The sequence below is a fragment of the Accipiter gentilis genome, chromosome 32 (assembly GCF_929443795.1).
Source record: "Accipiter gentilis chromosome 32, bAccGen1.1, whole genome shotgun sequence".
Classification (NCBI taxonomy): Eukaryota; Metazoa; Chordata; class Aves; order Accipitriformes; family Accipitridae; genus Astur; species Astur gentilis.
This window is the reverse complement of record NC_064911.1, coordinates 5,302,354-5,327,056: the sequence shown is the minus strand read 5'-3', so window position 1 is coordinate 5,327,056 and position 24,703 is coordinate 5,302,354. Positions and strand designations below refer to the sequence as shown.

Below are 24,703 nucleotides of genomic sequence, written 5' to 3'. Positions count from 1 at the left end.
GTCCCTCCCCTTCCTCTTCATAGTTGTCTTTTATGTACTTGTAAACCGCAGTCACGCTGTCCCCTTGGCTTCCCTTTTGCCCCAAATTATATGTATGTATTTGATTCCTTTAATCTTTCCTTATAGGTAGTTCCTTCCAGAACTTTAATCACTGTAGTTGCCCTTCTCTGTAATCTCTCTCATTCACTGATACATAGCCAGTAACACAGTGGCCAGGAGTAAACCCGTGGCTCTCCCTGGGATTTGAGTGCTGGGAAAACAAGACTGGATGCTCCCTCGGCTCTAGACATGACCCCGCTGCTTCTGCGCCTCCAGATAGCCTATCCCTGCTTATCGTGCACCAATTACCCGAATTCCACTTTGAGGAAGGCAAAATGCATTGCATCAAAATTGCACAGCGATGCATTTCACACGTCTGGTTCGGAGGTATGAGGAGCATACATAAGACAAACCACCACAAGGTATTTTTGCAGTGGAAACTTTAACCCGGTCTCCACTCCTACTCACACATTTATCAACAGCTGTGTAAGACCAAGGAGAAAAGTGTCTCACTGGTGATATTCTAGTGAGTATTTTTAGAGCCAGGTTGGGATGTTTCTTGTGAAGTAGAGAGGAGAGAGGCACCCCCTGCCCTCTGCCTGGCCCTGCTGCCCCTGGCTCCGGGCGCCAGCAGCAAGCCCACGCCGCACACCTGCGCACCGACACACACCCGCAGCAGGTGAGCACGAGAAGGAGCCCAGCCCCGGCTTTGGCCCTTAACAAACCTCCCAGCAAAGCCCAGCCGGCCTGACTGAGCCGGATAAGGGGAGGGGGGCGTCAACACGGGCTGCTGCTGCAGGAACTTCATGACTATTAAATCTCCCCCTTGAGGAAATGGGGAGGAAGGGTCCCACGGACAAATGTCTCCAGGGGTGGTGGCAGTGGTGAGGTGCCGCATTGGTCGCACAGTTGGACGCACTGCGCTGCTGGGCGTTGCGATCGCATCCATGCCAGTAGGAAGGGTCAGCGTTTCACCACCCATTCTTTTGGGGCTCTGCCCAGTCTGAGCTCCTCCTTTGGCTGTTGGTTTGACTCACTCCTGCAACTGGTAAAGCCCGAGGAGGACCTGCAAAGCTGGGGTTAACGCTGGATGCAAATTCACAGTTTAACCTCTCCTGAAAATTGTCCTTTCCCGGGTATACCCCACTCCCTGCCCATTGCTGCCACCAGAGTCAAGAGAGATGCAGCTCTCCGGGCTGCAGTTTCTGAACAATGAAGGAGGTGAAATGGTAAAAGGTAGTTCCCTTCGTACGCAGGTCCGTGTCCTTGCCATCTATGTCTTTGAAAACATGCCAACTATTCAGGCGAATCATTCCCCACATCCTCAAAACAGGAGTCATGCCTACCTTCTATAATATTTTGAGTGACAAGAGCATGGATTGGTCTGCCCTGTTTGAAAAGAAAAAGGCTCTCAGCTTCCGCCCAGGAAGAACGAGACAGGCTTTTGGCCACCGTTATGACCTGGAGGTCCTAAAGTGGATGGAGAGTCCTTGGGAACTTTTGCAGCGGTAAAGCCGGGTCACAAGTAATTAGCTGTCCAGGTTAAAGATATTGAATGAATATGTGTTATTTCATCTTTCCTCACAACCCCTCTTCTTTGCATAAACTGAGCTGCAGCCAGTTTCCCTGCTTCCAGAGTGAATAACCTTGTATCAGTTAACAGAGATCAAAGGCAAGATGGAAGGGTTTAGGCACTTTCCCCTCCCTGATACGGAGAGAAGTTAAACACCATACACCTGTGTAGTCCTGGCCACGTTTCCCCTGCCTCATGCCGGCCATCTCACATCTCATTCTTGGTGGCATCATGTGTGCACTTTACATGCCAGGATGAAATATGCATATTTCATTGTGTGTGAGAGATCACTGCAGGAAGTAAGGAGAATCCTGACTTTTTCTTTACTGGCTGCTGCTTTTCGCTGTGCAATGTTTCATTATTCCCCTAGCCCAAAAATAATTTATTATATCACTGTAGCAATTTTTTTCAGGTCAGTCAGTAAATCACCCATGATGGTAACTGCTATGCAATAAATATTTGCAGGAGCAATTCAGAAGCCTGATCCTACAAATTTCCTTCACAGGCATTAACCCACTGATTCATCACTAGTAGAAGCAAGGCACGCTTACACCACTATAAATGTCTTTAAGAAGTTCTTAATACATATATTAAATGAATTCAGGTGCAAGTGGTAGAAGGTGACCCACTGAATAATTCCAGGTTAAGCCCACACGCTCCAAAGAATTAAGTGCATGTGTAATTGCATTCCCCAAAGAGATTTTTATTGCATTCGGCAGAAACGCCACTAAGAATGAGGTTGGGCATGTTTCTAGGTGTTGGCAAGATGAGGGTCTGGAGCCAGTTCTCTCAGTTTGTGCTCATACGATACGTATGCCAGCTCTGTTAAGGTGTGTATTTTTTCGTCCTTTCACAAAATGTTTTGTTGGCTGCCTTGTGCAAGTTTTCTCCTGTCCCGCACAAATCCAAACCCTTGCAAACAAAAGTGTCCATTGCTGCCTGTTTGGCCAGGCGATATTTACCTGTGCAGTGGGAACTTGCATTGCGTTCAGGCTCTAATTCACCCTTTGCAATTTTGGCTGTTTAAAATTCATCCCTAAATTGTTGCTCCCTCTCTCATATTTCCGAAGCTTTTACTTAACTGTATTATGTAAAAAGCTCGGTGTTTTGTGGTCGAGTAATCCTGTACGACAAAGGCAAGGCATGGTAGATAGAGATTCACTTGTGGTTTGTTTACGGCTGTAATAAATTGATGTCAAAATACAAATGTAATGTAAGCAGTGCTGAATGTGAATTGGTAAAGTTATAACACCAGTTGCGATTCCCGCTTCAAAAGAATTCCTGCACAAAAGACGGACTGTCCGAGCGCGAGTCTTAGCATTAGGGATGCTAAAAAGTCTTACTATGTGAGAAGAAACATCAGTTTTAAATACCCTGCATCATTTCCTTACTTTGCCTTGTCAGTGATATTCCCTCAAGCTGCTTGACTCATTAATTCCTATTCTTCCAGACTACCCGCACGAGATATACTAAGGGGACAGTAAATTCCTATGAGTTCCTCTCTTTGTCATGCAAAAATAAAATTATAAGGAAGACGATAAATTAAATTAGCTAAACAAACTAAAAAAAAAAAAAAACAAACAAAAAAACAAAAAAAACCAAAACACCAACCAACTCTTGTGTAGTTAGTGTTAATGGGCATGTAAAAAATATAGCTCAATCTGTATCAAAATACCCTCACTACAGTATTTTCCCTATCTACCCTCTCTTACTTAACTCCTCAGCCTACCTTGCAAAAGCTTGGCTTCTGTGCAGTTAAAAAAGAAAACTGTCACCTTTAGTGTACATTAATGTCCCTCATCTCAGCATTGATAATGCTGCTAAGTTATACAAAACTGTAAGCATCTAGTATTTTTGCGTCTTCTCTTAAATTGTGGCATTTTGTATCTGACTATCCACGTGTGTAATAGATCGGGTTTATTTTGTTTTCATAACAAGGACTTCAGATTAAGACAGGATGCAAAGCAGCGAGTGAAATTCAGCTCAACATATTCATTAATTTCAATACAAAATACTCCCTACCTCTCGACTACAAAACACCCCGAACGCTACGTGCATATTTTCACATTTTAGGCGATGGATGTAGATGTATGTACATCAGTAAAATAACTCTTCTTATCTCTGCAACGCCCGTAAAAAGTTATCAGCCACTAATACAACCCAGATGGCTTTTAAGCTGTAGTGTAACAGCCATTTGCCTGTATAATTTTTTTTTTCCTTAAACCAGAAGGAAACCTCTTCCTAATAATTTAAAGTCGGGATAATTTCATACAAGAAAGAAGTAACCGTGTAAAAGACGGAATTAAAAAAAGGGGGGACGGGGCACGGACCCACACGCAAACTTGGTGTGAAATAGAGAGTTTTCTGCACCAAACTCGCCTGCTTAAAACAGGGACCTGTTGCAAGCGCGGCGGGAGGGCGGGCTGAGCCGCGCGCTGCCGCTGCCGCCCCCGCCGAGCCCCTGCCCGGGCTGCGCTCCCACCGCAGCGCTTTGCCGAGGGAGGGGGGGGGGGGGGGAAAACCGGCCCCGCGTCCTTCGGCAGAGGGGAAGGAGGCAAGGGGGGCAGGTCATGAGAAGATGAAGCCGTAACCCTCCGGCGGGGACGCGCCGCGGGGCAGCCCCGGGCGCGGGGTGGGCAACCCCGGGATGGGCAACCTCACCGGTCGTCCCCCCCCCGGCAAAGGGACGGAGGGGCAAAGGGGAGCAGCCGGAGCCTTGCAACCCCCCCCCCTCTACTCCCCAGCGGGGAAGGCGCTCCTGCCCCGCACTGGAGAGGTGCGAGGAAACCCACGCCCCGCGCTTGTACCGTGGATGCGGTGGCAGGTTCCCGCACTCCCCGCGCAAGGAGCCCTGCCCCGCGGGGCACCCGCCGCGTCCCTCTCCCCGGCAGCGGGCTCCGGGGAGGCAAAAGCCGGTTTCCCTCAAGCAGGGCACTCGGCCTATTTTCGGGTTAACTGCGTGGAAAGCAGGGAGAGTTCCGCGGCGGGAGCTCGCGCTCTGCTCCGGTCCCCGCAGGTCGCGGTGTGCCCCGGCGCGCACCGACAGTTACTTTCCCAACTCCGGAGCGCTTCCAAAGCGGGGGGTCGGCACAACCGAGGATCCTCTCTGTCCCGTCCTCGCTCCCCGCCCTGCGCGCCCCGGGGTGGGGGAAAGCCGCCGCCGCCGCCGCCGGCGGGGGGGTGGGTGCCGCGGGCTCCCGGCCAGCGGCCGCGCAAGGCGGCTCTTCCCGCGGAACCGCGTCCCGGGGGATGCGGCGGGTCACGTCTCCCGCCGGACCGCAGCCCCCCCCCCCCGTGCGCTCTGGCGGGGACGGGCGGCGCTGGCCGCCGCGGGCCTAGCGGGCAGCTGCCGTCAACCCCGGGGCTCGCCCCGCGGCGGCCCCCCGCCCCCCCGCGACCTCCCCGGCTCCCCTCCGCCGGGCCGACGGCGGGCGGCGGGCCCCCTCTGCCGGCCCCGCCGCGGAGCTGCACCGAGGGCCGCCCCCGGGGGCCGCCGCTGCCTTGCGTAAGGCCCGGCGGCGGGCAGCGGCCCCGCGGGCCCTCTCCCCGCGGCCCTTCCCGAGCCCGGCTGCCGGCGGCGGGGAGGCGGTCCCGGCCGGTGTCCCCTCCGCCGCCGCGCCCACCCCCCACGCTCGCACTCCCACCCAGCCCGCCGCAGCTGCTGTCGCTCCCCTTCAAAGCCCGCCCGGCCCCGGGGGAGCGCGGCCGGCCGCCGCCGCGGCTGCTGAGCTGGCGGGGGCGGCGGAGGAGGCGGCGTCCCGCGGGTGGCCGTGGGGAGGGGCGGCCGTTGCCGGCGGGGAGGCGGCGGGCACACGGCGGGACGGCGGCCGGGAGGGGAGACGCGGGCGAGCGAGGGGGCTGAAATTTCACGGAGGAACCCCCAGCCCGTGCCGAGAGCGCGGCGGGGACGGGAGGCGGCTCCGCCGCGACGGCGGCAGCGGGTCGTGATCGCCACGTTCCCAGCCTGGGTTACGCCAGCGGCGAGCCCACGACGTTGGCGACCAACACCAAAAAAAAAAAAAAAAAAAAAAAAAGAAAAAAAAAGAAAGAAAACCACCAAAACCAAAAAAACCAACCCCAACTCAGCCCGAAAAGACAGCCACGCCTCCACCCAGCATTCTCGCTACCGGCTCCCCGGGCCCGGGCCGGCTGGCGGGGCCGGCGCCGGCGGCCCGCTGCTGCCCGTGCGGCGCTGCCCGCCCGCCGGCCCGTCCTTGACCCCGGCGGTGCTGCCGGCAGACCCGGCCGGTGGCCGGGCTGTGCCGGGGGCGGAGGGGGGGAAACGTCCCCCGGCTGGGGTCCCGGCGGCCGCCCCGACCTGTCGAGCGGCGATGGGCGCCCCTCGGGGCCGCGTCCTCGTCCGCGGGGGCGGGAAGCGGCGGGGCGGGCGGGCGGGAGACGCTAGCCCGGCGGCCGTTGCCTCGGGGGCTGCCGGTCCGGGCGGCGGCCGGCTGTACGGCTGCGACCCCCTGCGCAGGGAGGAAACGCCCCGGAGCGAACCCCGCCGGGAGCGAACCCCGGGGAGGGGATTGGGGTTGATGGCGGGGGGGGGGGACGGGGACGGGACCGCCGGTGTGTGCCGGGGCGGCGCCCGCGGCGCTGCGGTCACCTTGCGGGCACCAGCCGCTCCTCGGGGGCGGGTGGTCCCTTAGTGAGGGGCAAGCGGGACCTGCACCGGAGGCAGGCAGAGCCGGGGGTCGCGCCGCTCGGTGCGTCCTAACCACCCCCCGGCAAACCGCAGGCGCGGAGCGCCCTGCACATGGCTGCGGCGGGCCCCGCCGCCAGCGCCTTTGCGGTGGGCTCGGGCAGCGGCAGCCCGCGGTCCTCCCCTGGGTGCGCCTGTGCGCGGTTGCGGTGTCCGCGGCGTCCCGCCGACCCGGCGCTCACCCCCCGCGCCCCACAGTAGCGGCGGCGGCGGCGGCGGCGGGCGCGCCAATTCCAGGAGCCCCTGGCCCGCGGCCGCGCCCTGGCTGCTCCCGGAAAGGGCTGTGATTGGCCGGCGCCCTCCCCGTATGCAAAGCAGCCGGGGGAATGACATTCCTCCGCACTCCGCCCGCCGCAGCCAACCCGCTCCCGGCCACCTCCATTCATCCCGGCGGCGGCGGCGGCGGGCGCGGGGCGGCGGGGCGCCGGGCGGGCGGCGCGGACCCCAGCCCAGCCCAGCCCAGCGCGGCGCGGCGGGGCGCGGAGCGGAGCGGAGCGGAGCGGCAGGGCCCGGCCCGGCCCGGCCCGGCCCGGCCCGGCGGAGCCCCGGCGCCGTGGGCGGCCGGCCGGCAGGAAGCCTACGTTCCCCGCGGCTCACGTGAAGACCGGAGGGCTCTCCGCTGTGGAAATGCGCTGTCTCTGAGCGGTCGTCTGGGCTGGAGGCTGTCACTTCTAACCCTGGCTGGCAACTTCGGGGGTTTGATCTTCCCCGGTCCTTTCCGTCTCTCTCCGTGGGGGTCAGCGGCTCCTCCACCCGCGCCCGCCGCCACCTCCTCTTTTGCGGAAGGAAAGCTTTCACTCGTTCAAAAGTAGTGGGGTTTGGGTTGTGTTGTTGGGTTTTTTTCTTAATCGTTGTTTTTTTTTTTATTGATGCTGGTTGGTTGCTTTTGGTTTTCAGTGTGTGCGTGTGCGTGGGGGCTCTCCGCGCAGGCTGGCAGTATCCATCCCGCTGGCTGGAGGCGGCCGAGAGAAAAGTCATGTTTCCGAAAGCAGGCTTCCACCTGCTGCGGTTAAAATATTGTTAAGCAGCCGGTTCCTGTGGCCGAATTAGAGGAAGACTGCCTCAGATACCGAAAAAAAAAAAAAAAAAAAAAAAAAAAGAATTGGCAATGACTGCCGAAGTTGTTGCAGACTGTTGGTTTGACTGCTGAGGAGGACGTGAGTGAGAGAGAGAGAGCGCTGTTGCACACGCAAAACCACAGAGAGAACCCACAATTTAACCAACATCCCCAAACCCAAGTTTTCAGCTGTGGACCTCTTAGCCTCAGAGCTTGCGATCGGCTGTGACCTTTCTCTAAGTTGATGAAAGACGTTATACCAAAGACGAGTACAAAGATAGAGATTTAAAGCTTGAATGCCATGCACTGAGCTTTTCTTTTTTCTTCTCTTTTTTTTTTCTTTTTTTGCGCAAGAATGATTGAAAGGTCATGACACGAGTACTCTTAGAGCAACGCGAACCAAACTACTGAAGCTGATTTTCAAGGCTGCTTAAAAAAAATCTCGCCGAGAACATTAATGGATTCCTGTTGTGTTTAAATTCTCTACAGATTATATTGTAAATATTTTATGAAGTACGGTATATGTGTGTGTGCGTGCGTGTGTGTACGTGAATATATATATATATATATATACAGTTGTAGCCAGCTGACCTTTGATCAGAAAGTCTAGCTCGCGTACTGCCTTCTCTGAAGACTGGCCCCGAATTTCCCTCTCTTTAAAGAGCGATTTTTGCCTACGGAAGACGCTGATGTATTTTGTTTTCTCTTGGGACTGTAGAGAAATCACCTGGAAGAAACTGATAGGCAGCTGACTCCCTGGGAAGCCCAGGCTTTGCATGCGTTTCTGACCGCGTCTTGTATTTGGGTTGCCTGATTTTTGACACCGTGCTTGGGAGTTTGGAAGGAGCTTGCCCCCCCCGGTAACTTTTGGCGTCACGGCCGCAGACTAGATGCACAGGCGGCGCGGTAAAGCCCCCCACGGACGACCCTTTCGCTGATCGGATTAACGTGATCTGTTCCGCCGCGCCAGGAAGCCAAGAGTTAAGTCTCGGCGTGCTCGCTATCTCAGCCGCCTTCAGCAAAAAATTAACTTTGGGGACTGGCGTAGAAACAAGTTTCCCCCGGGTCCTCAGCCCGTATCCGTTTATGTTGGTCCCCAGAGAGCAGATCGCTGAAGAGTTACGCTCGTTTCGCTGTTTTGTAAAAACTCTGTGGAGGTCTTTCACTCAAAAGGCTTGTTGTGATGCGTATCCCCGTAGATACCAGCACCAGCCGCCGCTTCACGCCGCCCTCCACCACGCTGAGCCCGGGGAAGATGACCGAGCCGCTGCCGCTGCCCGGCGCCGAGCACAGCGGCGCCCTGCCGGGGAAGCTGCGCAGCGCCGACCGCAGCATGGTGGAGGTCCTGGCGGATCACCCCGGGGAGCTGGTGCGCACCGACAGCCCCAACTTCCTCTGCTCCGTGCTGCCCACCCACTGGCGCTGCAACAAGACGCTGCCCATCGCCTTCAAGGTACGTCTGCCGGCTCCCGAAAATCGCGCTTCTCGGGGGGCAGGGGCGGCGGGCTGGCCCGGCAGGCAGGGGAAGGGAAGGGAAGGGGAGGGGAGGGCCAGGGAAGGGAAAGGAAGGGAAGGGAGGGCGGGCTGCGCGCCCCGCCGCCGGCGGAGGCGGGCGGCGGGGGACGGGGCGCCGACCCCCGGGCTCGGACCCGCGCCCGGACCGGGCCCCGGCTCGCCCCGGCGGGGAGGCCGCGTCGGGGCTCGGCGGTGCGTCGCAGCCGACCCCGCGCCTCCTTCCGTCCCTCCTTCCATCCTTCCCTCCGCGGTCGCTGCCACTGGCGACGGCGTGGGAGGGCGCGGGGCGAGCGGGCGCGGCTGTCGCCCGGGCTCCGGGCAGGAGCGAGCGGCGGCAGCTGGGGCATGCCGTGGGCCGGGCAGGCTCCCTCCAGCCGCTGCCTGCCTCCCTCTCCGGCCCATTCAGAACTCTGGTAGTGAGCGGCGGCTCTGCTCAAGGCGGGGGGGGGGAAGAAAAAAAAGAAAGAGGAAAAAAAAAAAAAGGCCGGACCCGAGGAGTTTGGCTGCCCTGGGGACCAGATGCCGGCGCAGCCCGTTGCAGACGGATGCAGGCGTCCCGGCGCTGCAGGAGCCCCGGGCTCCCCCAGAAGCCGCCCGGAGCGGGTCCCTCTGCGGGCAGCCCCGCGGCCGAGCGCCCTGCCGGGCCTGCCACGGCCGGGGGACACCCGCCCGCCGCCCCCAACCCGCCGCAGCCAGCGCCCGGCGGCCCCGGCCGGCCCCGCACCGGAGGCGTCGGGCTTCCCCCCGCCAGGCTGCCAGGGGCTCTTCGGAAAAAGCCCCACATCTTTCCTTTTGGGGGGGCTGGTTTTGATACTAGTAAATGTCGGGGCCTACCCTGGGCAGACCCTGCGGCCGCTGGGACTTGTCCTGTTTGCAGAGCCCTGCGGAAAGCGAGCTGCGCTCTCCTCCCGTAGCCGGCCCTGCCTTCCCGTTACCCGGGTTCAAGCGAAATTCAGCCCCCCCGCCTCGGGCAGGCTCTTTTTTGACCGGGGTCTGTGGCTGACTTCTTGAATGCGCTGGGGTTTCTTGCTACCGATGTAGATACGCTTCCGAGCAGGGAAAGGAAAGGAAAAGGGAATTATTCTCGTTATCCGCTTCTCCGAGGCGGGAGCCGCGGAGATGTGCGGCTCCCTAGGAGCCCCGGGGTTAGATTCGGGATCGGGAGCTGTAAATTCGGTCACTGCTAGAGTCCGACGGCCTCAGGACAACTTTTTGGAAGGCGACCGGACCCGAGTCTTTCCGATGGCTTTTGGGGGGAAGAGAAAAGAGGGCGAAGGGAATCGGTTCAGCTCCCAGAGCTTTGGGAAATCCCGCTGAGGAGGCGGCTTTAGGGAAAACTTTTATGATGTCTGGAGAGTCGTCTTGATTTACGCAGATATGAGTCTGGGGAAAAGGAGGAACTAAGCGGCGGGGTCAGTTCCCAAATTCGCACATTTAGATTAATTATTATACTGTCACCCACGCACTAGGCAACTGCTGCTAATTACTCGGGAAGCTCTCCTCCTGGAAGGCAGAGTTACGGTGTGGAACAGGCGTGAAAACCCGCTCCGCCCCGCCGGCAAGGGAGAGAAGCGGAGTCCCCAAACGCGGCCGGTGTTTCTCCTGGGGGTCCCCCGCGGCCGGTGGCCACCGCGGCGGCTCCCCGCCGTGCCACGCGTGACCGTGCCCGGGGCATGCTCATCTCCCGGCGGGGGGGGGGGGGACGGCACGACAAGAGGCGGCTCTTCCCGCTCCTGCCCGGCCGCCCGAGCCGCCGGCAGTGCGGAGCGGTGCCGCCGCGCCCGGCCCCGGCTCGCCCCGGTGCCGAGACGCCGGGAGCCGCGGGGTCCGGCAGCGACCGGGACCCCGCTCCCCCCTCGCCTCTCCGGGCAGGGGGGGGGGGGGGGGGGGGGGGGCGCTTCTGGCGGCAGGCGGCTGTCCTGGGTACGTGAAAACCGCCCGCGGAAAACAAACCCCGGGGGCTGGTTTCGAGAGATACCCAACGCCGCTCTCGGTCCCCGGTCCCCCCCGGTCCCTCCCGGCCGCAGGTAGAGCAGCACCTCCGTTTTAACAAGCAAACCCGCTCCCAACTTCTGCAAACAGAGTAAAGGGTCAGGTTCTCCAAACAGACGAAGGCAAGTGTGTGTAACACTGAGATAGTTTAACCTAGAAATACGCAAGAAAAAAAAAAAAAAAAAAACCAAACAAAAAAACCCCAAAAAACCAAAACCAAAAACCCAAACCACAAACCAGGAGAGGGTTTCCTGATGAGCTCCTGAAATGTTGTTCTGGGAGGCATCTGCTTGCCGAGGGGCTCGGTGGTCCTCGTCGTCCCCCCCAAACAGTCCCTCTGTGGACCGCTAAGAAATGAGTCCTGAAATAGCTTGCCACCTATAAAACAAGCTCACTGGTTTTATACTAAATATTGAATATTCGCAAAGGCATTTTTTCAAGTCGTAATTTTTAAGATCAGTTGGACCAGGAGCTAGATCAGATCATTCCTATGCTGCCAATATTTTAGTTGCATCTGACAAAAAAGAGCGGAGTTTTAGCAAGTATTTGCTAACAACCTTTGCATCAATAAAAAGAGAGAGAGAAAGAGTTTTCTCTTCATGTTTCCTTAGAAAAATTTACTCATGATGTTTGATCTTTAGGATCAGGGTATTGTTTCAAACCAAAATTGTCATTTCCATGCTTCTTTTTTTTTCTAAAATAAACAATGATTCGGAGAAACTTAGAAAATAATACTTAATAACTCTAATAAGGTGCCATATAGATTCGTTGTCAAAACGCTGTTAAGAAAGGATCTAGATCTTAATCTAAAAGGCCAATTTTGTTTGACTGATGCAGCAGAAGTAGGTAATTTAGATACCTGGCAGCACTGCACTCTGGTACTCTTCCCACTTCTCTGGAAATATATATTTTTAAGAGCTGAAGAGTACAGCAAAGTACTAGATAACTCCAGTCAGCAAGTCCCAACTTATCTGTTTAGTCTTTTTTCTAATGTAAATGTTTGTATTTCTGTTTCTATTGTGTGTGACTTTTAACTCTAGTTTCTTTTCCGGGCTGTGTAAGTTTTATACTTGTTTCTAATATTTTCTTCACCTGTCTTATCACTGAGGTTACCTTCAGTGTAATTCGAAAATGGTGATTTAAAATATTTGTCCTGTAAGAGACAACTGACCCTGGATTCACAAGGGTTTTCCATCCCTTAAAATGCTAGCATGTATTTCCTTAAATGAACATGCAAACATTTGCATTGCAGGGAGGGGAGGGTAATGCCCCAATTTTCCCCTTTCCTTTTCTTGTGCCTTTAATATATGTGCATGCATTAACGTTTTACGGCAACTTTTTAAGAACTGGGTGAGCATGCTGGGTTCACAGTCGTTGATCTTGTGAGCCAGCGTGCCTCATGACATAAAGCTGTGCAAGAAGACTTCCTAGCTTAAATGTTTCAAGCAGGGACTAATTTATGCCAAGATCAGGGAAATTTGAAAAGTGCAATGCTGAGCATAGCACAGGCCACAGAAATGCATTACGGCACACAGAGGAGAACAAAAAACCAAAAGCCTGGGCCGCAGAGGAGTGGGAAAGAGGAAGTTGAAAAATATACGTAAAGAGGGAATTTTGACACAGTGATCTTAACTTTGCATGTGGAAGTGAAAATAAGGGTTATCGGTGACAAATGGGAGAGCACCGAAGTGAGAAACGCAGCCTCCTATAGAAGGAAAGGCTGTGAAATACCTGAGACAGGAGATCTCTCTCATATTATGGGAGGTAGCTACGGCTGGGGAATAAGCATCAGAGACAGATCAAATAAAGGAGCCACTGATCCTGTTTGGAAAGAACAAGTGTGATTAGGAACTAATAGAAATAAGATTGGGCTGTGACAAGTTTCAGACAATTGTAACTGCAGGGGCATAAGCTAGAAAATGCTAACAGGAAGGAAAAATAGCGAGCTGCAACTCAGAGGACATGATGCAGGACTACTTCCTCTTAGAATGCGTAAAAGAGGAAATAAAAACTAGCTAGATTTTTTTCTCTCTCTCTTTTCTTTCTCTTTGGTAGTAGCCCTGAGGTTGCTACTGTAGACTCGATTGGGGGAACAGCAACGGGATCTAAAAAAGCATGGTAGGGGACCTAGTTCAAGATCTGACTTTTTCCAGAGTAAACCAAGAGACACACCAGACATCCATTTGATTGTAGAAGGGTAAAATTGCTTTGAGAATTCAGTCCTGCTCAAGAAGACAAGATAAAATGAATTTTTTTGTCATTTAACCAGTGTAGATACAAGTCAGAAAATTTAAGGTTAGAAATCTATCTAAGTCTCAGCACATTGCATCAAAACCGCAGCGATCCTGTGTTCCTAAATATTTGTTTGGTAGATGCTGGCACCAAGGAGCTACAGCGCAAACATTTCGGACCAGGTGAAAGCTTTGTCTGAGCGATTGCAGATTTCATTAGTTCAGATCACAATTTCCATCCATCAGGTTGCGGGTGAGGTCTTAAGTCAATGATTTGCTTCCGTGCTTCTAAAGGAAGAAAAGAAATTGTTCAGTAAGTTGTGATTAAACATTCGATTGAGGCCTGCTTTTCCATGGACTTACGCTGAATTTATGCTGGGACAGCTCTGTGTGGAGCGGTGGGAGGAAAAGATAGGGAACTGGTGCAGCTGTGGGGACTCTGACCCTCTGCATCCATGAGATGATTGGCTCAGTTTTGTTTTCTCTTGAATTTTACATTTCCATCATTGTGCTGACACCACTGTAGCTTAAACATAATGCTACTGATGTACATCAGGCCAGAATCAGTTCCTGTTACTTGAATTTATTTATTGACAATTACAGAAGTATATTTTGGAAAGCTTATTTCATGTATTTTTCACCTCGGAGTAGACATTATGCTGTGTATTTCAGAGGTGCATCCATGTAAAAAATTTTCTGTAGCTCTGCAAACTAGGAATGGAAGCAATTCCTGTTTTCCTCAAACAGCTTCTTATTCTACATAGATTTTTGCTGTTGCCGCTTTTTCCTATTTTATCACGTTACTTGTTGATTTTCTGTGCCCCAAATTAAATGCCACGTAAGGAAGATAAGGCTTCTGCTCCTTGATTTCACAGGTGGTGGCCTTGGGAGACGTGCCCGATGGGACGCTGGTGACAGTGATGGCTGGGAACGATGAAAACTACTCTGCAGAACTCAGAAACGCCACAGCTGCCATGAAAAACCAAGTAGCAAGGTTCAACGACCTCCGATTCGTGGGTAGAAGTGGAAGAGGTATGTGTTTGTTCTCAACTACACTTTGGTCACGTTCACCAGTTATGTCAAGTTCTGGTTACGTGAAAGGAATTTGAAGACAACGTCTATCGAGTTGTCTGCAGCAGGGAATGCTGCAAAAGCTGGCATAAGCTGATTCCAAAGGCACAGGATTAGCTATATGTTTTTCCTTGTTTTATCCTGGCCCGTCCTCCCTGTTACTTCAGTTTTTAAACAGTAAAATCTCATTAAAAAACCAAAAAACACATAGACAGCAAGTCACATTTTGACTCTGGAAGCTGCCCCATCAAATTTATAACAGCACAATATTACCCACATTTAAGTTTAAATAGCATATTTTCAATTTAAAATGAGAATTTTCAGCTTGTGTAAAGACTCATGACCGTCTTGGGGCTCCCAGGACTCTCGGCAAGAGTTGGTCCCTGTAACAGAGCGAGTCAACCTGAAATTACAAATAATTCCTGCATAGATCTAAAAATTTTCCAGGTTCATCATGACCTGGTGAAGGCACAGGGCACGTTTTCTGACCTTTCTTTCTCTGAAATAGACGTAGAACAATATGCAGTAGTCCTGTTATTTAATGTGCTCCTGCAAAGTGGATAGAATACACCAGACAAGACCAGATGAGCTTAATATCTGATTTGCTGTATCTCTGTGCTAACCAGTAATTGCTAGTATGTAAATAAAAAGGCCTTATGAGTGTAAATAACAAATAAGAGTCAAAGTTGACTTAGACTAGAACTATATAAAAATGTTGTTAGGAAGCTGCAAGTCGTACCTGACACACGCGGCTCACGTCGCATGTGAGTGGGCAGGTGTACAAAGCTTGATCCAAAAGCCCGTAAAACCAACAGAAGGACCCTTCGCAACTTCACTCTTTGGCTCCAGTCCATAATCTTAAGCCCCATAAATTCCACGCAATCATGTTTACCTTTCTATTACAAGATTATTTTAAGCGCTCCTTTTGCATTACTACCCTTCTTGCTGTGAGTGGAGTCCCTTTGCGTGGGTCAGGGAGGTTCAGTAAAAGCCACAGAAGAGAAGCTGCTGAACTGTTGCTCAGAAAAAGCTCGGAAAAAAGATCAGCCTCTCTCTTTTAAGGTCAAGAATGAAAAGCGGTGGCATCTTCCATGTGACTTCATGTGATATTTACTTAACTTATGTATTTTTCTTCTGTTTCATTCGTATCCTTAAGTAAAATCAGAACGTAACATTACGGTGTTCCAAACACAGCAGCGTTATTTAGGGACAATTCAGTGCTGTAACACTCGCAAATCAAAATGATAGTGTCTACTGCGCTTAAGTAGGTTTCTCTTTACTGCCTTTTTGAACAATTTGTGCGATGGTGTGTCTCTGAACCAAATTGAGTACACGGGGCTCACTGACCCCTCCTCACCATTTTCCCCTCCCCCTGTCCCCGTGTGAGCATCCGAGCCATCTCCTGGTGCGTGGTTACGTGCGTGGTCCTTCCGAACGTGAACAAGAGTTATGAGCATGCTTCGGGAGAGTTACAAAGCTGAGCCACTTCTGCTCGCTCGCTCGCTCTCTCTCAAAATGTTTTATTCCAAACGGGAGATGGGTCAGGCTTCAGACCGAGGAAGTTACCCTGATTATACACAACAGCCTTTATTTGCCTTTGAAGTGAAATGCATCTGTAGATATTCTTCCAGTATAAATACAGTCAGCAATTGCGGAAGAGTATGGCCCTGTTGAAACATACGTGCAAGCAGCAAATATGTTTTAAGAATAAAATACCAATCCAGTCCCTCTGTGTCCTGCAGCATTTTTAGCTGAGGATACAGAGGGAGATGTCTTTTAAATCGTGTTGTTTGGGCTGTCTTCAAAATGCACTTGGTGGAAAACACCCGCAGCTGAGAATGTAGCTTCATAATGCTAGCAAAGAATAATAATAGGGTAATGCAGAGAAAATTATATCCATTTACTGAAAACATGAGAGATGCTGTAATGTCTAAAAGTATCAGTCATTAAACATGTTCATTTGTTATATTAAAGGTACCACCTTTTCAGTAAATGGAATTTGCATTATGATTCAGAGATGACTGTTTAGAAGATTCAAATGAATAGCTGGCAAAGTGGCAGAGAAGCTAATAAAAACAAACCTGTAGTTCAGTTCCTGGCCATGGTAATGAAGCTAGAAATCATAACAGTGAAGTGTGTGAGTTTCAAGGTCAAAATCCAGTGGCTGAGAGAGAATAGTCCCTATTCATACAAAAAGCTTGGTGGGGAGCGTCGTTGAGCCCCTTACTCAGCTATAAGCGGTTGCTACTGGCCAGTCACTCGTGCACAGACATAAACCCTGTATGTCGTATGACATTTGGGTGCTCGGGATCCTTTAAGCGACGGAGTGATTTGGGAACGCTGCTTGCTATTAGTCAGTCTTCGAGGTTAAATCTCATCACCTCGATTGGCTGCCCATCTTTGGAGCAAGTGACTAATGTATGCTTTTGTTTACTTCTCGAACAGGGGATTGTTTTCCAAAGGTGGGGATTGTTTGCATTTGGTACAGGATTTCTGAGGTGCTGTTCTGTTGAATTTGTATAAAGCCTAAAGCATAAGGTAGCTGCTTCAAAGGGCATTGCTTCCTTTGATACTTCACTAGAGGAAAATTAACTGAAACTTTGTTTGCTGTGTAATATTTGAGTTTGAATAAGTTCAGTTGCCACCAGTGATAATGCAATGCCAGGAGTATTATGTGAACCGTGATTGAAAGTTCACGTTGGTTACAGTCAGAGTGGACGCTCTTTGTGTACCTCGGGTGATTTAAAATCCCTGACGGAGAATAAGGAACGGCTTCAACCGGTGACAGTTCCCTGTGCATTGGTTATCGTCCGGGTGTGACCATCCCCATTAAAAGCCTCACCGAACCGATGGCAAGCCACCGCTCTCTCCCTTCTAAGAGAGCAGGAAATTGTCATTCTTGGCATTCTTAATAAATAGTTTAAATTTTCTTCTGTGGGCTTTAAATGAAATCTAGCAAGACAGTCTGATGGCTGTTTCAAACGTAAGATTATTGCCCACATTTTCATCTCGGTGAATAAGTGTCTCTGTGCTGACCGTGGGAGAATTACAGCAATTCCCCCCATTCGGAGGTCTGATCCTGCCTGTTGGTCAGAGCCGATGCGCCAACCAAACATTGGCCAAAGCTTAAAGAACTAAACTGTGTTTTAGCGTTCGTTTTGTATCTAACAGCAAGCGGTTGCCCCATGTTGCTCTGCCTGTGCCTGTCATTCAGAATTACAAAAAAAAAAAAAAAAAGCACTTGATTTTCTTGACACCCAGAATGGGAGCTGAGAATATTACAGGTCTCCCAAAACATCAAGATGTTGTATAAAAGCAATTTGGCTCGCTTTCCTGAACAAAACAGATTTACATTGGAGTTGGCTGGGCTCCAGAGTTACTATTCCTCACCCTAGTTTGAGAATGCTACTGGGAAAACCTGCCTGTCTGGCTTGTAAGCTCAAATAAGTAATTTCTGAAAGAAAAATGTAGTTTAAAACTTCAGCCAATCTCAACCCCCCTTGCCTGATTACCTGGTTAAAAAAAATTAATCTTTATTTTTCCCCCTCTCTTCATAAACACTTGAAACTTCAAAATGCTACTACTGCAAAGTACCCTGTTTTCCTAATGCATAATGAACTGGTTTAGGTTACTATGATGAAATAAATCTGATGCAAAAAGCCTGACACCATAGAAGTTCATTGGATAAAATTAAAAATAAATAGTTATTTTGGAGAGGGAAAGCTTCGTGGCTCGGTAAGCATTACATATTTTCCTCATGGAATCATTAATCCCAGTAACTATCTTCTTTGTAGAACGTAACATTAAGAAAACCCCAACAAATAAACATGTTTTCCAGATGAAAATAATTATTAATAGGTTATCATAATAGTAGCTAATGGGGAAGTGTCTTGGCTTGCTGCATAAGATCTCAATCTAAAGCTGAGAGTTGGAGCTGGAGCTTTGTGATAGCTTTCCAGCAAGGCCTTTTTAAAAACTGCATCTTGGAAAGGACTGAAAATTAAGCCTACGTAGGTATTTCCTACTAGCTATCGGGATTAGAGTCACAAATAAGTTTTGCGATAGTTTCCAATTTCCACAGAGCCAAAGAAGTACTCATTTTTCACAGGTGTAGCTGGTAGGAGAACATAAGAGAGAGATATTACCAAGCATAATCAGAAATTTCTGCCGTCAGAACTCTTCCTGCTGGATATAATTTGGGGAAGAAAAATCAGTTTAAGCTGGAATCTCAAAAATACTTCAAACCCAGAAATTACTGGCCTGGATTCTGAATCCAATTACTTTTATTGGTCTTCTGAAGTCAGAATTTTGCTCCTTCTGTGCAGCTTCAGCTTGTGGTTGGATTATTTGAGCACTTTGTTAAAATTTGTTTTATTTTTTACTGAAACGCATTCAAAATTATAAAAGTATGTGCAAAACAGAGGAGGATGCTATTCAACAGGATTGTAAAATCAGTATTAAGCGGCCGGCTGGGTCCTGGTCCAAGCCATTGGAATGCTTCAGGGGATGCGGTATCAGATACTGGAGTAACAATGAGCCACGCTTGCCAGACTGGACAAAAATAGAAGAAATCCAACAGCAATCAAAACTGAAAAAAGAAGAGTCAATTGGTAGAGTTTAAAAACAACCCCTTATTTATACTTCGGATTGATAAGTATGCAGCACTAACAGGTTGGAATGGCCAGCGGGTGGGTGGTTTGGCCATAGAGAAATGGGCAGCTCCTTCAAGACGTCCTGCAGCCCTGCCATCGCGCCGGGCACCACCAAGGCTGGCACGGCCTTTGGGGTGGGACAACTGGGCATCTGCAACGCTGCTTGCCCGGGGCTGCTGCTGCCGGTCCTGCTGTCCGTGGGCAGCGGCTGAAGGAAGGGGCCACACCGCTGGTCCTCGCCCTGGGTGTGTATTAGAGGGTCAGTGTTTATCACAGGACTCTTCTCCCTCCAGTCTGGCCTGAATGGTGATCTTTTTCTCTAAAAGACAGAGGCCAGGAGCAGTTATTTTATTTTTAAGTGACTTAGGGTTGCTTAGTCGTGTCATTGATATTCATCGAGATTTCTGTGTAAAGCAAGTAGCCGTGGAAGAATTCAGCGTGCAGAGTCCCCGCACTGGTATAGAGGAGCTGATGCCTATTTCAAGCCAAATAGCCTGGGTTGACGTTAGATTGATCAGCAAACCCAGCCCTTTCAGGACGACGGCTGCCTCTGTGCTGGCCTTTGGCAGGGACGTAGTGGCAGGAGGAGGGGAGGGGAGAAGACTTTCTCATGACGCCAGTGCCGCCCGAGTCGTCTTCGGCACACACTCGCTACGTGCAGCCGGGTTTGCATGAATCGCTGATTGTGTAAGAAAGTATATGTATGATGCGGCTCTGCGCGGGGGTTTGACTCGGAAAACATCATGTGGTCCGTGAGGCTGAGCATGACTGCGGCGGGCTTTGCCAGCTCCCAAACACTCTCTGCTGGGTTACTTAAAATTTCGTCTGGGCAAAAAAACTCTCGATCAGAAAGCGTCAACAGGAGAAAAATAATGGCAGAGCGATTTGGAGAACTTCCTGTCTCCGGGAGCATTACTGCTGTAAACAGTGGCCATGCCAAGTGCTGAACCACTGCCCTCAGTCCAATAACAATAAATCTATTTTTTGGTTCTGCAGAGCTCTGCTTGTACATTTTTGAAACTCGGGCTAATGATGAGGACGAGGCAGACGCTATCCTTTGAGCATTTTCTTTTTTTTCTTGCCGTGATAAAAGGAGTTGGGCTTACCAGGATACTGCTTAGGGAAAACAAAGTACCTCTCTAGATGAAAAGGCTACATAGTTTCAAGAGATCTGTTTGCCTTTTTTTTTCTTTGTTTTTATTTTGCTTTTTATTTTAGTGTGCCCTCCTTCAGAGGCTGCTTGAGTTCTGCTAAAGAAATACTTATTTTTGTGTGTACCTATATAGCTATATATGTATGTACCTGTATTACAACTCAAATAACAGCTGCTATTTTGTCATCAAAATAAAATCATTCTGAGGGACAAATTAGGACCCTGGCTTCAGGGCTGGCTAGTGAACTTCAGCTAACTAGCCTATGGCATGCAGTTCTTGTCAGCTCACTCAGGATTAGCAGGAGTGAGGATGCTGCAAATCAGTGGCTTACAACTGCTGTCAGGAGAGTCTTTTCCAGCATAGTCATGTGCATAAACACTCACCAGTCTGAATCAGTCCCCCTTCCCTTCTAAAAAACCTTTAGCAGCAGTGAAAAGATAGACATTCTTTTCCTATTACCTTAATGCCGTGTGACTCCCCACCTCTTTTGCTCCCATCCTACTTCTCCCCTCTTTTCCCCATCATATTATCTCAACGCCGCTTTCTCAGCATCTCCAAATCAACCTCATTCCCTTCATCTCTGTCCTGCATCGGTCTCTGTCTCTTGTCCTCCTTCCTCTATTGATGCTCCCCCTGCCCGTCCCCTCTGAGAGCGGCTGCCTCTCAGCACAGGTTGGGATTCCTGTGTGAGCCTTTATCACAGGAGCAGGTTTGGGCCTCAAAGTGTGCTGCTAGGAACTATCCTAAAGTCCTTCCGCCCTTTCCCACCATTCCGTCCGAGGACGGGGAGCTACCAGCTGTGTGGCGCGGGGACAGAGCAGGCCGCGCGTGGGGCAGAGGGAGGAAGTTCTAGGGAGCGAGGTGAGGAGGAGGAGGGAAGCAGCTGCTCTGAAGGCTTGGTGCCATAAGAGCTCTGCAGTGGGGCGGTGCTTGGAGCGGTGTGTATGCACATCAGTTCCCTGAAGTTTAGGGAGGAACTGAAGGAAACGCTTTGGCAAGGCCACAAAGTTTCCACAGGCACCACGACTCTAACAAAGCTGTGTCCGTAGCTAAGACCACAGAGGTTGCTCTACGTTTGAAAGTCGTCTCTGGTGGAACTTGGCAGGTTCCAAGTTCATAATGGCAGTGTTATCTCCCCCATCACTGACTGACTGCATGGATATCCATCGAGTGACCCCAGACCTCTTCCAAGCTCTGAAATCAATGCACATTGCATTAGTGTAATGACAGCACGGAGGAGTCCTTCCTCTATGAAAATGAACTCAAGAGTAAACAGTCCCAGTGCACACTCCCATGCTTAGCTAGCTACTGAAGAAGTGACTTGTCAGGTTGTCTTTTGGCGTTCACCTGCTTTAGGCCACTGCAGGCGGAAGTCCATCGCTTGCTAAAATGGTGCTAATGCTCCTTGCCTTTCATATTCTGAGCAACGCGTTGCTCTCCCAGTGAACCCACACCTTCCTTGTTCCCTGTACCTGGTGCCTCTGCCTGCAGCCATGCCGAGAGGCCATCATCTTCATCATTCCACAGGGCAAGGAACATGTTTGTTCCCAGCTCCTGCACCGTGCCAGAGCACTGAGGTATGTCAGCATCTGGCCGGACAGGTAGGCAGACTTGGGCTGGTCCCAAATGAAAGCCAATGCTGGAAAAAGGGAGAGGGACTGAGGCAAAATCCACGTCTCAAAGGGCTTTTTCTAGGTTCACAGGACAATGCACCATGAAATGAAGGTGCCTCGGAATAGGATCTGCCAAAAGCCACAACACCCATTATACCGAGGTTTTCCCAGTCTGACGATTAGGCAAAGGATGAGAACAGGGCTTTGAGGGGTGAAGAAATCATGGGTTCAAATACAAAAGCAGTCCTTGGAGAAGAGAGTGGAACGAGGTGCTCCCCTCACCCCAAACGCTACAGCTACCAGCCCCAAGAGCCATGCGTGCACCACCCCTCTGCCAGAAGGACCTCTTCTCCCAGAGGACCTCCAGCCGCTGGAGCCACCAGCATTGAGGACCCTGCCACCCCACCACAGCCATCTGGCCACGGTGCCCTTCAGGGAGGCGCGAGGTGTACGTCTGAGGTGCATCTTACGAAGCAGGGACCTTCCCTGGGGAAATGCCGTAACGCTTAAAGCGGGGATAGGGGCCACCATGAGAGGCTGTCAGTGGGTGAGCCCAGAGCAGCAGCTCCCAAACCAAACCTCCTGAGGACAAGGGGCAGAGGGGGGCTCAGGCTGTGGGCTGGGGCCAGCTGACCATGCTGAGATGCTCCTTCCCGGAGACTGAGCTTGCAGCCTTGAGGGCACGGGGCTGTTTGGCAGGGGAAGCCCCCTCATATATCCAGCACGGCTGCTGCTAGGCACCACCTGGATGGGGGGGGGGGGGGGGGGGGGAGGAGGGGTGTGGGATGTAATTTTGGACTTAAGCATTTAAATCAAACCTGAATCCCACTTCAGGCAGCTAAATCCTCTTGTGAATCTGGGCCTTAACATTTTCGTGTCTCTCTCATCCCCTATAAAGTGAGGGTGATAATTTCTACCTCAAAAAGCCTATTAATGGTTCGAAATTATAGCTGGTTAAGGACTATTATTAGGCTTAAGGATCCCAAGGCATTTTCTGTGAGAAGGTGGTAGCTTTGTATTTAAGCCATTTTGTTTTGAACTGTCCTTTCCATCTGGTGTTCCTGTTGCTGTTTTCCCCTTTCTCTGAACCATTCAGCAGTGACACAGCAGTCTGCTGAATGATCGTTTCTTCGTTCTACCCTAGAGCCGGATGCACTTCGTGGAGGCTAAGTAATTTCTGAACACTTATTCACAAACAGCCCAAGCTCTGGTATAGAGAAGCACTTAATTTAAAACTAAAATGATATTGCCCTGAGAAAAAAAAAAATATCAAAAATTCCTGATATGTAGTAGGTCACAGCTTGACAGCAGAGGCTCAGGTTTTGGGGGACCCCACTCACAGGAGCATCAGAGATTTCCATTGGAGTCATCTTTGGGGAAAAAATAATTCCACCCACTCAAAATCTGTGTTCAAACATTAGTGACATGTACGTTTGTATAAATTGCATATATACTTTTCAAGTCTTTAAAATATTTTAACAGTAAGGATTGCATTTTAAGACTCAAACTGTAATCTCCTTGTGCTGCCACTCTGCTGCAGAGGCTGGGCACCCCATAGCATCTCATTCTTCCTGTGCTGTAATTATTGTCTCCACCCAAGTTCATAAGAGTTTTATAGTGGTTACTGCAGCAACTCCACTTATAGTTAGAGGCTGCTTGGCTTTTCCATTAAAAGATCTTCCCCCCATCCAGGTCTTTTAATGCTTTAATCCACTTTGCAAACTTGATCTGCAGGCTTTCAGTCTAAGAAGGCATCCTACCCAAAAAATTCAGTTAAAACAGGTCACTTGGGTTGTCTTTCAGAACAGAATGGAAAAGCACTATTTTTTTATGTTGTCAAATATTTTTGCAACTGTGGTGCACACGCTCACACACACATGAATATATCACCTCCATCACAAAGCCTAAAAGCTGGTATTTACATAGGACTTAGACCTAAGGATGCTAAAGTACAAATAATGCTCCTGCCAGCCAAATTCCTACCACAGCTTGAAATAGTCTCTCTTCTGAACTTAGGCAACATCACAATATAAGGGGATTCCTGGTGGTTTTGTGTGTTTGTGGATTGTTGACGTTGGCATAAAGTGACTAATGTCTATGTTAACTACTGGGTGTCACCCTAAGCTGACTATTGTAGGACACCCTGTCTTCAGAGACCTCCTTCTCGCCACCTCGGTCCCAAATCTCTTGACCCTGCGCCTCTTCTCCTCAGTTCATTTATGTCCTTTACCATAAGCTCGGAGTTATTCTCCTACCTGTCCCCTGCTGCAGCTCCCTTCCTGATATATGGCCATGACTGTTAATACCCACACCTGGTATCTCCTGCTACTCAGCTGCCACAGGTTTTTTTTCCCTAAACAGAATAAGTTGTGCTTTTGTGGCATCTCTGCTGAAGCACTTTCACAGGAAAAATAACATGAAAGTAGTAGAAGTAGTAACCTGAGGGAAGGAACCCAAAGGAATCCAGTTGAGACTGATGCCATGCGTCTAACGTTTTCGACATAACATTTCAAATGAGCGCATTTCAAATCCAAGTTTCTTAAGCAGAGAAGGGCCGTCGGGTGCCTTGCAGGCAAAGAGTGGAGCAGCAGCGGCAGCGGCGGCTGCACTTTTACACACATTGTCAGGCTGTCAGGGAAGGGATTAGCACAGAGGCCCCTGCAAGGCTGGAGGAGGCGGTGGATGGTATCATCATGACAGCACATGGGACTGGGAAGTGAAACCGCTCATCAGCGCAGAAGTGAAACTGGCTGCGCACAAACTCTTGTCAAATTAAAAATGTAAACATCTGGCCAAAAAAAAGAGAGAAAAATTGTGGCTGTTTTAGTGAGCTGAGTCCCGCCCTTGCAACACTTGAAAATCTGAGCGATCCCTGTTTGTGCAGTGGAGAATCGTTCTTCTGGGGGTTTCAGATCAAATATTAAAGGCGTTAGTTGCTACAATAATGGATAAAAAGCAGTGTTCAGCCAAAGGTGTGATTTTTGAGTTGATGGTGACACGTTTCTGGGATGTTAGCATTTTTTTGTTTCTGCCAGCAGGAAGATGTCCTTTTTCCTAAGGAAAGGGATTTGAGTATTGGTACCACTGTAGCACAGCAAAGC

The 24,703-nt window shown here is 50.7% G+C and overlaps 1 protein-coding gene across 3 annotated transcripts in view; it reads left to right on the top strand.

The window, feature by feature from the left end:
• The window catches only part of RUNX1 (RUNX family transcription factor 1), a 175,332-nt gene that overhangs the window by 89,476 nt on the left and 61,153 nt on the right, over nucleotides 1-24,703 (top strand). For all 3 annotated transcript variants that reach the window (XM_049834717.1, XM_049834715.1, XM_049834716.1), the window contains exons 3-4: nucleotides 8,574-8,827; nucleotides 13,988-14,144. In XM_049834717.1, the coding sequence (XP_049690674.1) occupies nucleotides 8,574-8,827; nucleotides 13,988-14,144 (411 nt within the window). The remainder of the gene's footprint in view (nucleotides 1-8,573; nucleotides 8,828-13,987; nucleotides 14,145-24,703) is intronic.